Source organism: Psittacula echo (assembly GCF_963264785.1).
Source record: "Psittacula echo genome assembly, chromosome: 6".
In the NCBI taxonomy this organism is placed as follows: domain Eukaryota; kingdom Metazoa; phylum Chordata; class Aves; order Psittaciformes; family Psittacidae; genus Psittacula; species Psittacula echo.
The window spans coordinates 39501186-39513767 of NC_137743.1; the positions used below are offsets into that span (position 1 = coordinate 39501186).

General features: G+C 41.7%; 1 protein-coding gene across 1 annotated transcript in view; it reads left to right on the forward strand.

Moving 5' to 3' along the window:
• Nucleotides 1–4041: 4041 nt before the first annotated feature.
• EPC2 (enhancer of polycomb homolog 2) overlaps nt 4042–12582 on the forward strand; it is a 50747-nt gene continuing 42206 nt past the window's right edge. Inside the window, exon 1 of the mRNA XM_080621849.1 lies at nt 4042–4424. Within this exon, the coding sequence (XP_080477975.1) occupies nt 4272–4424 (153 nt within the window). The 5' untranslated portion in view covers nt 4042–4271. The remainder of the gene's footprint in view (nt 4425–12582) is intronic.

Sequence of the window (12582 nt, forward strand, 5' to 3'; positions counted from 1 at the left end):
ACCTGTTTCTTGACGTGGATATTTTTGGTATAAAACTCTTAAATCAGGAGCTTCCTGCTGCTTCCCAGCTCAAGCATTTTTTCATCATTTTACCTTCCTGCTATAATCTGGGGAAGTAACTATTTTCATAGCTGCCTTTTTATTTAGTTTTATACGGTGTCCACTGCTGTTGGGCTCGAGATTTTAACTCTGTTTTCAACTTTCATGATTTTCATTTAGAGCTTTAAATCTTGCAGGAAGCTATTTCATACTAGATTTCAGGTTTCAGCTGATAGGTTTTGGTGACCCTAAAGAGGAAAATGTGCAGGCTGTCAGTCCCCTAAACCCTTTGAATAATTTGAAATAGAAATGGTTTGGAACAGCTGATACATTTAACTCTGAACATTAGCAGCTAAGCATGCTTACTAGCTACTTTGATCAAGCTCTTTTTCCTGACAAAACTCCCTTTGAAATGAATAGGACAGAGGTTCCTTTCACTTCAATGGGAGTTCTCAGACATGGGGAGAAAGGACGACTTCATAACCTTTAAAAAGACTCCCCTAGTCCATTCATATATCTCCGGGAAAAGCTCAGCACTTTCCCTTGTGCTGAAGTTGCTAAGCCAGCCTTCTGGCTACTTTTAGGCTCCCTTCTAGTGAAGCTTTGCTTAAACACAAGATCAAAACACTCTATAATGAGGCTGCTGCTACCAAGGCAGGAATCCTGAATACACAAGGGCTCTATCAGTGACATCGGAAGTATTTGTTAGCATAGATTTGCCAGCATCACTTTGCTAATCACATCTTCTAACCTCACACAGTGCGTCTCTGGCATGTTGCAGAAGACAATTCTCCTACACATTCATATCTTGATGAGAATTTTTGTTTATTTGCACTCATTAGCACTCTAAAATTCTAGTTATCTTTTAACATCACATAATTGATTAAGGTTTCAAACACTCCACAAGGCTGAACAACACCATGCCTTTTCAGAGGCCATTAACCACTTCTAGAATCTCTGCTCCTATACCATCCACACTTCTATTTTTTTAGCACTTCTACTTATAAGATAACAACACCCAAAATAAAGAATTATTACATGCTCATGTCACAGTAATGTACACTGAGATTTCTTGATATAATCTTCTGCAAGGGATGCTTCTGCTTGGTGTAAGACTAATGCAGTGAGATGTATATTATTAGCGAAAAAATACATAAACAGAAGAAACTTGCAAAAAGCCTACCAGAAATAATGACTGTTTTAGGCAGCTATTGTGAGAACAAGCATGCCTTGGGTTAAATGTCACTGTAGAGAAGCAGAACCAAAAGCAAGGACATGATAAAGCACCCAAGCCTATGGAACTCTTAACCTTTCACTGATAGACGTGTTCAAATGAAATTTGGGTATTTTTGGTCTATCCAGTATGCAAGTGTGAGAGTTCAATTCCATTATCTTCTACAGAAAATACAAAGACAAGTCAGAATTCAACCAATGAACAAATAATTTCATCTGAGACATTGTTTCAGATGTATGCATCAGAATTATTTTATCTATAGGTCAGGTACAGCTCACATTTTTTTTAGGGCTGAATGTCTTCAGAAAACCTGTAATATTTTAGAAGATGAACAGACCAGATTATGTAGTCAAAAGACGTATGGCTCTGGCTTAAAGCTAAGCTAGTGTAAGTTGAAACTTTAGTTCTGTCCACGTTCGGCTCTGTGTGACAGTTTTTTTGAGTACATGAAAACCCCTCAGTATCCTACAGGGCATCACTGAAAAAAAGATTGCATTGTCAATTGCATTGCCTGTAGAAATAAAATAATGGGATGGGTTTAGGACTAAGAGCCACCTTGAGGGTAAATATGTTGCTTTTTTTTTTTTAAAAAAAAAAAAAAAGCAGTGAAAAAGACCAGCATATGCACACAAAGGGAAAAGGTTATTAGTATCTATTCAGTTCTGCTGACTGAAAAGCAAAAAACATCTCATGGCAGTGTGTAAAATGCCTCTTTCTTGCTAGAAAGGAAGCAGAGAGAGGAAAGTCTTTCTTGTTTTATAACAACTTGAGGAAGTATTTCAGGAGGAACTGCCTGTTCCACGCAGCTAACCTAACCTTTTCACATGCATGATATCTGTACAGCAGGGCTGTAACACCATCTGTGTAATGGCACTTAAATGGAAAATTCATGAAACATGAGCTGAAAATGCATTTTATTTACTGGAAGCGCCAACTCATGCCACTCATATGCTGTTTGTCAACAGCTGTAGGGGAGGCTCACACTTGGGTACAATTTTAGATATTTGTGCTAAGATGTGAAGGTAGATGCTGGTAGAACTATAAATTCTAGGCTAGAAACTATATGACTTTTAAATATTTGCATGTTAATTCTAATCCAAATCAGGAATTGTCTGTTTTTACAAATAAAAATATTCTAAGGGAATTTAAATAAGTGCAGTCTATTAGTTTTGTTCTCTGTTCCTTTTCTTATATTTTTTCCTATGACTCTTACTGAACAATAACCTGATGCTTTGATAGGAGTCGCTAATGTAATTCCAGATCTCTTTTGCAAGCTGATTTGGGCCCATGGCTCATGAATGTGATGTTATGGCTGCTTTTATTTTTTCACCCTCTTGTGCCTTACTGCACTTGTTTCACCTTCCTTATCTCTCTGACACAATTCTTCATTCTTCATTTCATAAACCCTGTGTTATGAACCGTAGTTGTATTTGCTGTATAAAACTATATAAATAACAAGTGCAGCAGGTAACTAAAAATGAACAGCAATGGAGGGGCTGAACCTATTTGGTCAAGCTTTTGGGGGTTTTTGTTTGTTTCCAGGTCTTTTTTTTGTTCCCATTAAAAAAATATTAGATACAATTGGCACCGTGGTCCAGATGGTAACATTGTCAAGTTTTGCCTGCCTAATGGTTCCAGTTTATTTCAGAGACAGAAGTTTGCATTGACAACTCTAAAAGCTCTAAGGTGGATGTGAGAAAAAGCAGCTGGCCTGATCTCAGAGTGTCAAAACAATATGGAAGTGATGATGTAATTGAAGTACTAAAGGTCTTTGATGAAGGGCTTCCTAGTCAATACACTGAAGTGTGGGAAGCTGTGATCGTTAGAGGATTACGGCTTTGTTCACACACAGAACCTGGGACGATATTTGCCAAATCTGGTGCGTGATTTTTGTCGAGCATTGTGTCCTCTGAAAGTGGGCTGAACTGATTAGGAGTGGGACACTTCCACAGCATCAACGTGCACACACCACGCAGCTATCCCCGAGTAACTCCAGACCTGCGGACAGGTCTGTAATACGAACTTCTGTGTATGAGAAGCACCTTATTTTGCTGTACATGGAACTTTACCCCTCTTCGAGGCTCACTCCGTGCAGAGAGCCTTACAGGACATCAGTCGGGGGGGGGGGGGGGGGGGGGGAAATAACAACATGACAGGTATGAGTTTGCTCCTGAAGTGTTGGCTTGCATCAGTAACTGAGGTTTAATTCTCCTGATGGGTTTTCATTGCTAAAACATTTTCAGTCCAAAACAGCTAACGATGCGTGCGCTGAGGAGAGGAGCCTGCGGCTGGAGCGCCGGCTCCAGCCCAGCAGAGAAGCCCGCCCTTCCCGCCTCGCCACTTGGTGACTCTCGGTGTCTGCCACCGGCTCCGGGACGGCCGGCACCAACTAGCAGAGGCCGGCAGCTGCGGGGCGCATCGCTCGCAGCTACCGTTCGCCCCGGCACCGCTTTCTCCAGCCACAAGCTCCTCCCGCCTCGCCCTCCCAATGCTCCGCCTGCAGCGGGGGGCGACAAGGAGAAGGCGAGCCCCCACGCAGGCCGTGCCTACCCTGCCCTGGGCCTGCCGAACCCGCCTCACACGGCCGCGTACACACCACCCTTCTCAGCCTCCCGCCCTCAGCTGCGCGCGCAGCGCAACTGCTCCCATACCTCCTCCCTCCTGGCCTCTCCCCCTTCTTCCCCCCCCTCCCCCCCTCCTCCCACCGCCCCCCCCCCCCGAGCTCTCGCGTTGGCTGTCGGGATCGCTGGCCGCTTTGGTTAATGTCCGCCATGTTTGCCATGGCGCAGGGAGCGGATCGAGCGAGCCCGGCGCGGATCTAGGGTTGCGGGGCGTGCGCTGTGAGCTACGGGCGGCTCCGCGGAGAGCTGTTCCGGGGCGGCGGGACCCTCCATGGTGGTGCGGGCCGGGTGCGGGAGTGGCTGGGAGGCGGCGGCGAGGCCGCACTGAAGGCCCCCCCGCCCGCCCGGCCCCGGGGTGTTATTGTGAGGGGGAGACAATGAGCAAACTCTCCTTCCGAGCCCGGGCGCTAGACGCCGCCAAACCGCTGCCCATCTACCGCGGCAAGGACATGCCCGACCTCAACGACTGCGTCTCCATCAACCGGGCTGTGCCGCAGATGCCCACGGGGATGGAGAAAGAGGAGGAATCGGTAAGGGAGCGCGCAGGGGGGGCACCATTGTTTATCAGACACCCCCCTCCCCTCACGGGAAATAGGCCATTGGCATTCACCAAGCGCACTACGCACGCTCCCCACCGCAGCGCTGCACGGTCCTGACGGGGCCCTGCGCAAAGAGCGCAGCGTAAACTGCTGTCCGACGCCGTAAGCGGGCCCTGCTCCGCCATCTTCTTTGCGTCCCGACTCGCGAGTGTTTTGATTAGTGGGGGGAGGCCTTTACGCTAGCGTAAGAAGGAGGAAGGCGCAAGATGCATCTCTGAATGAGCGAGCTAGCGCTGCTGCCGCAGTTGGCGTAGCGTGCCTTTGCTGCCGCCGCTTCCCTTGTGCGTGGGGAGCGAAGCGGGAGTGGAGCGGGGCGGACCGGCGGAGTGGCGCGGGCTGGCGACGACTGCTTGGGTCGAAGTGTCGGCTCGCTTGCCGTAGCGGCCTTGCGGCGGCCCTGCGAACAGGAAACGGGAACGGGACGGCCTGCCTCTCGCCTCCCGCTGAGGCAGAACGCTGCAGAGTGCCTCGCCGGTGCACTGCCGGCAAGCCGGGCGCTGGGAGGCTCTTGGGGACGCTGCAGAGACAGGCTGCTTTTTGCCTCTTCGGTACCTGCTGAAAGAGGACGGTCGTGGGCTGCACTTTGCACTTCCTACAGATTGGCCGCTTGTGCACTGGCAGGGCAGGGGGCTGGAGTGGACAGCGAGCAGCATTGGCTTGTAGAGCTGCTGCAGGAGTAATTTTCGATAGTTGTAATGAGTGAGCGTCCTGCTCGTACTTTTTCGGAAGAGATGCTTTGTGCTGCCTGGTGTACATACCGTGTCAAATGCATCGCATGGACGTGTTGCACTGTTAGACTTTTAAGCGTTTAAGTTATTTCTAAATAAACTAGCATGTGTTAAAAATAGATATGTGGCTTGTTATTCTTGTAGTGTTGGGGTAAAAAAGGGGGAAAAACTTTTGTCCACTTAAACAAAGATAAATGTTTGGGGCTCTTGATGAGGGGTACGAGAGCACTGCTTTGAAAATGCTTGCCCACTGTTGTGGTTTTTTGAAGGTACTGGTTTGTGTTACTGATATTTAAACATTGACTCTTGCTCTCTTTAGAGCTGTATAAGGCTTAGATACAGACTGGTGCCTAATGTGTCTGTGCTTGTATGTAGAGCCGATAGGAAATGCACCTTCAAGAATTTCTTCAATGAATCCGTGTCTCCGCCTCAGCCAAACCTCTAGGCATGTGGATTGGCTTTTCAGATGTTACAGCTGTCAAAGGAGGCTCCATGCCTTCCTGATTGGTTTTTCTCACTTGACTGTGGATATTAAAGGCATCTTACTGTTGTTGGGGTTTGTTAGTTTTTATTTCTTCAATTGTTTTACAGTGTGTAATATGCTGTCCTTAAAGCTTCCAGTACTTTCCAAAAAGTAAATTTCTGTTAGAATCTGGGAGTGTATCTGAAAGAAAGAAGTGTGGTACTAATGAAGCAATCTTGGAAACTTAATTTGGTTTTCTCAGTCTTCAAAGTCTACCTTGCAGTCCTGTGTTTGCATTTAATGTTTCTAAAATATGGTATATTTTTCACAATTATTGTGTTAATTTTTTAAATCATGTTTTAAATAAACTTTTTAATGGAAAATTGCTGTAAAAGTTCAAGTAAGCTGCTTGTGGACTTCTTAAATAAACATGAAGATCAGGTTTATATTTCAATAAAAATGCTGTAGTGCCGTATGAAAATGATGCTTTTCTGTAAGATTGAGATTTCCTTTTGCTGTGCTGAGATTTGGCTACGTTTTATTCATTATGCACTAGTCTCAAACTGAAATGGTCACTGAAGCAGTTCATATGCATAGTGCTAGATACATCAGCCGGACAAGGCTATAAGCTTCCTGTTGATAGATGGTTTAGAGTACTGCCATGGAGTGACAGTTTCATTCATGGGATAGCCCTTTCCCAGTGTGACGCAAATAATTATTTAATGTAGATTTCTGTGGTGGTGTGTAAAGCCCTTCTAGGAAAAGCTATGTGGAGGACAGCAGTTACATATTTGAGAAATATTTAAACAGCTTTTATTCATAGTAGTATTTTCTGTGATCACTGTGTTGTATTTTGAAAGTGACTTTTGAGGGGAGAGAAAGATCCATGTACTTATTTTTGGTATCTCCATCACTTGAATGTCTCAAGGTCTCTTTTTAGCAGAGGCTTTTGCCAGGGGTGCATCTTTGTGGAAGGTGTTTGAACCAACAGGGTAGCTCGTGATTTATGTGTGCTGTGCAAAGACACAAAGCTCGTGTTACTCTGGCCCCAGTATGCTGCCTGCCTTCCTGTATGGAGCCTAGGTAAAATCAGGAAAGTCTTGTAGTACACTATACTACTGTATCATGAGGTCAGAAATCATCTTCCAAAGGGCTGACTTTCACTGAGAATTAAGTATTTACAGATTTACAAGATGTAAGATGGCTAAGATTGACATGTCTGGTCTGTTCTTTACAAGCTAGTCTCACTAGTACAGGCATGTGATTTACTTTGTTCATGTTTGGTGTTTTGTATAAATTCAGATTTTGGTCCATTCAGTTTTAATGTGGGTTTTTGTGTGTAGGTGGTTTGTGGCTTTGTTTTTTCCTAACTAGTAGTATTGTTTGTAACTATAAAGGCTTAAAGCCTGTGAGGCCTTAATGATTATCACTCATTTCTACAGCTATTATCAAAGTTATTTGGACCAAGTATTAAAATGTCATACAGTCACTGCAGTACCAAACTGGGCAACCATATGCACTGCTGGTCATCCCACTAAAAGAAAGTATACTGCCCAGTTAATCTGTACGAGCATCTTTGACTTTTCTTTTGATTTGATCTTGATGAATATTCTGGAACAATTTCCATTTAAGTATCTTGGAGATTTATATCCACTCAAAGCATTTTACAATTTTGCAGCTCATTTCTCTCACTTGGAGATTCCAGCTGTGAAAGAATTAGGCTTCTGGCCTTTAGCATGTTTATGTTAGCAAGTGTTTGTAATTTACTCTGAATTAAACCTGAGGAAGAAAATTGTGTGGGTTTGTTTTTTGTTTTTAAACTCATGTGAGAGAGTGATTAATATTAAGCAAAAGCAGGAAGATGACCCTTTGTGAGCTGGAAAAACTGAGCAGGGACGTCTTGTATTACTGTGAGGTTTTTGGTTTGTTTTGTTGTTTTATTTTCTTTGATGAGTAAGAGTTGTATTTCATAATGTGAATGAATTCTTTTGGCTAGAAAGGGGGAAAGTTGCAGAATAGATAAGCCCTGCTTTTGTTTCTTACTGCATAACTGCATGTTTTTTATTTGAATGCATATTACTAGAAATGGGAGAAAAATCAGGCTTAATAATGAGGCAAACTGGGGCTGAAGGCTTTTGGAAGTAAATTTACTGGAGTTGTTAGGGAGTTAAAAGCATGTGGTAATTGATGATACTGAGATTGCCTGGTCAAAGCTATTTGAACATTCATCTCAAAATTCTTGTTTGAACACACATTCATTTACAGTTATGTTTGACATCACATAGCAAGGGTAAGGTTATAGAGGAAAAAGTGCACAAATAGCAAGTTAAGAACATGGTTTAACCTGATGAAAATGCTGATGGAGGGTGAATGAAAAGTTACTTTCATTCTCAATCCTTGAATAATGACCTCAGATGATCTTTCACTGATGGTTAAATACAGTGTTCAGTTTGAGCATTTTGACAGACTGGAAGTAGTTGACTTGAAGAAATTTACTTTTTTCTTGCTTTCTCTTCTGTTCTTACTCCATCTCTTGGTTTCAGTTTCTATTGTAATGCTGCAAACTTGAAGTGTTTGTTATCCGGCTTGAAGGCATCCTGGAGCTAGTGATGTTTCTGAAGCAGCGTATTCATTCCCCTTTCAAAGCTGGAAGCTTTGCACAAGTCAAAGGGTTCTGTTTGGATGTTTTTGCTGATACAGTGTAACATAATGAATATTTTTGATGATACAATGAGCTGGGGGAGTTCAGGCAGGAGGACTTTGAAATACGTACGTAACACATGAGATTAATTTAATGGCAACGCTTACTTGCTTTTTAAATAAAAGTTTCGTATAATCTGGCCCTGCGTTCACCTTTCCTTGTACACATTCTTATGCCTAGGCATTTCTGTGTGTGTGACTCCTGTTTATAAGATCAAATAACAGTAACTTCTTAATCTTCTTGGAGGGGCTTCATCCTGCGTGTATGAGCATAAACACATTGGTGCTGGTTGGGGACTTCAAGGGTACTCTGCTTTTGTCCTTTCTGTCTAGTGTTGAAATGGCACATGTTTTACAGAGCTTGCATTTTTATGTTCATCTCATTAGCCAATTCTGTCACTTATTTTTGTATAGTCTTGTTTGATACATACTCTGTATACTGGAATTGAGTTGCATGCATCTGTACCACCTGCTTGCTTTCTGCAACAGAGTCAGAGTTTGGAGTCTGGTTGAATCTCCTCTCTCTGCTCCAGAGACACTTTCATATCATTATTGGGAAGCATGCATCTTTTAAAGCTGGTTTTGTACATGGAAATGTTACAGATAGGAGAAAAAAAATATTCATGCTATGAAATGCATTTTTAATACTAAATTAGCAGTAATTATTTATACTAAATGATAATTGTTACCAAAAGATAGCTTAAAACATTTAGCTTGAGTTTTATGGTGATGATGGTATTTTCTTTAAGAGATGAGATTTTATTCTCAGTTGTGCTGTTGACATCCATGACTTCTAGGTACATGCTTAAATAAAGGCAGTCTAATATTACAGACTCATACAGAAAGGGTGAGGTCGGAAGGGACCCTGGAGGTCATCTTGGCGAGCCCCCTGCTCAGGCAGGGCAAACTGAGCCTATTGCCCGAAACTCTCTCCAGATGACTTTTGAGTATCTCCAAGGTAGAAGCTATCAAATGTGTGAGCACTTAAGATACTGATCACCAGTACCTACCTGGTACTGACTGGTGCACTCAGACTTAGGTTTTAAAGCCATAAGTATACATAAGTGGCTCCCCAGGTGGTCAGAACCTAATCTAGCTTGAAATCTGTATGTTCGATGTGCCTTCATAACCTGTGGTTGAAGCCTCCAAGTTGCCTTCAAATGAGGGTCTATGTAGACGAAAGAAGCAGCAGGACATCATTGTGTAAAATAGAAGGTCAGCAGAGGATAACTTTAGTTCAGACCATGCAGATACTAAAATACAAATCCATTGAAAAAAACTTTATGGAAATCCAAGTAAGAAACTATGAAGATTGTATTTCCATGAAAAACTTAAGTGAAATCAAGGCAGCAGACTCTCCTTAGGAAAGAAATGGGGTTGGTTTGATTACAGTGGACTGGGCTATGTGTTGGGGAAAGATAAGTCCCGGTAGAAGTTTATTTCTTGGTTTGAGTTCAGCATCTGTCTTTACTTATTTTGGATGTGTTTGGAAACTGTTATGTGTAGTCTTTATTTGTGAAATATTAAACCTCAGTTCTGTTTTGAGACCTCTTACCCTGTCTTCAGGTCCTGTGTTTTTCTCCCTCCTCACAAGTGCACATCTGAAGTCCCATTCCCAGGCATTATTTCAGCTTTCAGCTGTGCTCCTCTCTCCTTCATATGCTTTCACCTGTGTTTTTTGTTTGGTTTTTTTTTTTTGTGGCTACACAAAAGTTCCTTTCAGTCCACCGATGGTACTTTGTAATGTCCCATTTAAGAATGATGTATTGGACTTAACACCAAATAGATTGGATTGTGTTAGCTTGATACTCCAGTGGGGATGAAAATAAGCTGCAGATGAATGAGGGCCTCATCTCAATGCTAGAGTAGTTGAGCATAGTTAACTGATGAGCTCTTAAACTGGGTAACTGTAGTTTTAATTTGTTCTGTCAGTATTTATGTGGCTGAAGTTAAACAATACAAAGATTTGGTTTATGTCTCAAACTCAGGATCATTTTATAAGGGTTTAACACGTTAACAGCTGTCAGCCAACCTGTGGCAAGTGCTTGTGAGTATAGGCTTAGCCTGTGCAAACGTAAAGTAGTTTATTTTGAAGCATGCTTTTAAGATACAGCTCTGCCACAGTAAGTGTGGCCTGCAGCTTGTAGGAATGGTCTGTTCTTTGGAGTACTGAGGCCCATCTGGCTCACTAATGGGGGATGGAAGCCCGCCGTGGAAAGGTGAGCATCCTGCTCTTTGATGAGAAGTGGTAGGAGCCTGTGGAGGTAGAAGGTTTGGGAATGGAGAAGTATAAGGCTGCTATGCTTTTGGTGTCATCCTGAGGTTAGATGGGTTCAGCCCTATCTTAACACCACAGTCTTAATTTAGATAAGGTTGCATTTTTGCTGCAGGCTAGTAGTGTGTCTGCCTGGGGTCAGCGTTGGTCCATGGAATCTGTCCTAACTTGTTTAGGTGCCTAGCAAAGAACAATGGTATCTGTGTGGACGTTAATTGAGAGTCACACCTCAATTCATTATGCAGAACTTTCCCTTATAGGTACCTTTCCTCAGGATAAGGTGCAATTCCATGATAAAAGCTTAGGAGAATGTTTTGAAATTTGCCTCTTTGCTCTGCCACTTAGCTCTGGAACATCTCAATTGTAGGTAGCATTTTCTCCTTTTCCTTCAACTTAGGAAAAACTCAGAAAGAAATGCCCCAGGCAACTTTAGTTGTGTTTTGAATTACATTGTGCCAGATTTCATATTGTTCCTGCTTTGCAAAATTTAGCACTACTCAGCTTTGTACAATTTGTGTGCTGACTGAGATAAGTTGAGATGTCCTGTTTGAATAATTTAGATCAACAGACATTAAATCAGCTTATATCGATCAGGATTTTAATTATTTTTTATAAGAAAGACCATTTTGATTGGTGGTAGACATTCAAAAGGTTTTGTAAGTTATTTTGCCAACAAAGTTAATAAACTTTGCCTTATTTATACTTATTAGAAGTTATGTGCCTTAGCATATTTATCATTCAAAGAGTTCAGCTTTTAAAAAGATAACATATTTAATATCTGCAAAGATAAATCACAGTTAAACCTTAGGTGTCCCAAAATCCACTGGTAGTGAAAATCAATTGTAGAACTGAAATTTCTGTAACAAGTAGAGAAGAACTGTATTAATGTGTATGAAAAGGAGTAAGGAGTAGAGAAGAGAATTCTATGAAACTGTAATGTGAATATAGACTCATAATTTTGCGTTTAATGATGACTAGTTCTGATTCAAAGGAATGGAAGTATTTTAGAATATACTATTTTAAGGTTTTTATTTTAATCTGTGTTGTAAATTCCTACTTGTTAATACGTAATAATCACTGTATAGTGTGACTGAAGGTCTTGGCTTAAAATACTGACCCTGTTCATAGCAGAAGTGTTCTGAATATAGGGGAGCAGAAGTTTGCAGAACACCCCCCCCCCCCCCGAGTTCTTATTTTTCCTAATTTACTTTGAAATTCTAATTATGATTAGTTCATTTACGCCAATAAAATGCCTAATCCTTTAAGGTAAAAGGGGAGATTACTACACCGGGTTCTTCTTGTTTGGTTGGCTGGCTTTTTCTTAGAAAACAAAAAAACCAAACCAAAACAAACCCACCATAAACAAAAAAAAACAAACAAACAAAAAAAAAACCAAACAAAAAAAACCAAACAAAAAAAAAAACCCCACAAACAAAACCAAAACCTCCTAAAAACCAACAAGAAAAAAAACCCCAAAGACCAAAAAACCAACACAAAACCCCAAAACCAAACAAAAACAAAATTAAAAAAAAAAAAACAAAACAAAACAACAACAACAAAAAACAACCAACCAGAAAAACGACCCAACTCTTATTTCTTCAGAAATAAGACAACAATGAACTGCCTGAGGTAAGAATTTTGGACTTTATTAGGTACAAATATGCCTTTGGTTTGTTGTTATTTTAAATGCACACTTCAGAGTGGAAGGAGCTGATACCAGAGTTGCATCCACTCAAGTAAGTTACTTCGCAAAGAAAAATGCCATTCCCTGTTGGTAAATCTGTGAGATAAAACTGGGTTGTGTTTGTCTGAGAGACTTATTTCTCGGGTCTCTGAAGTTTGTCTGCTTCAGTAGAATTTTTCTGTCTAAGGTATTTTCTCGTATTTATGTCCTCTTCACTTGCAAGAAGTTAGAGCTTACCC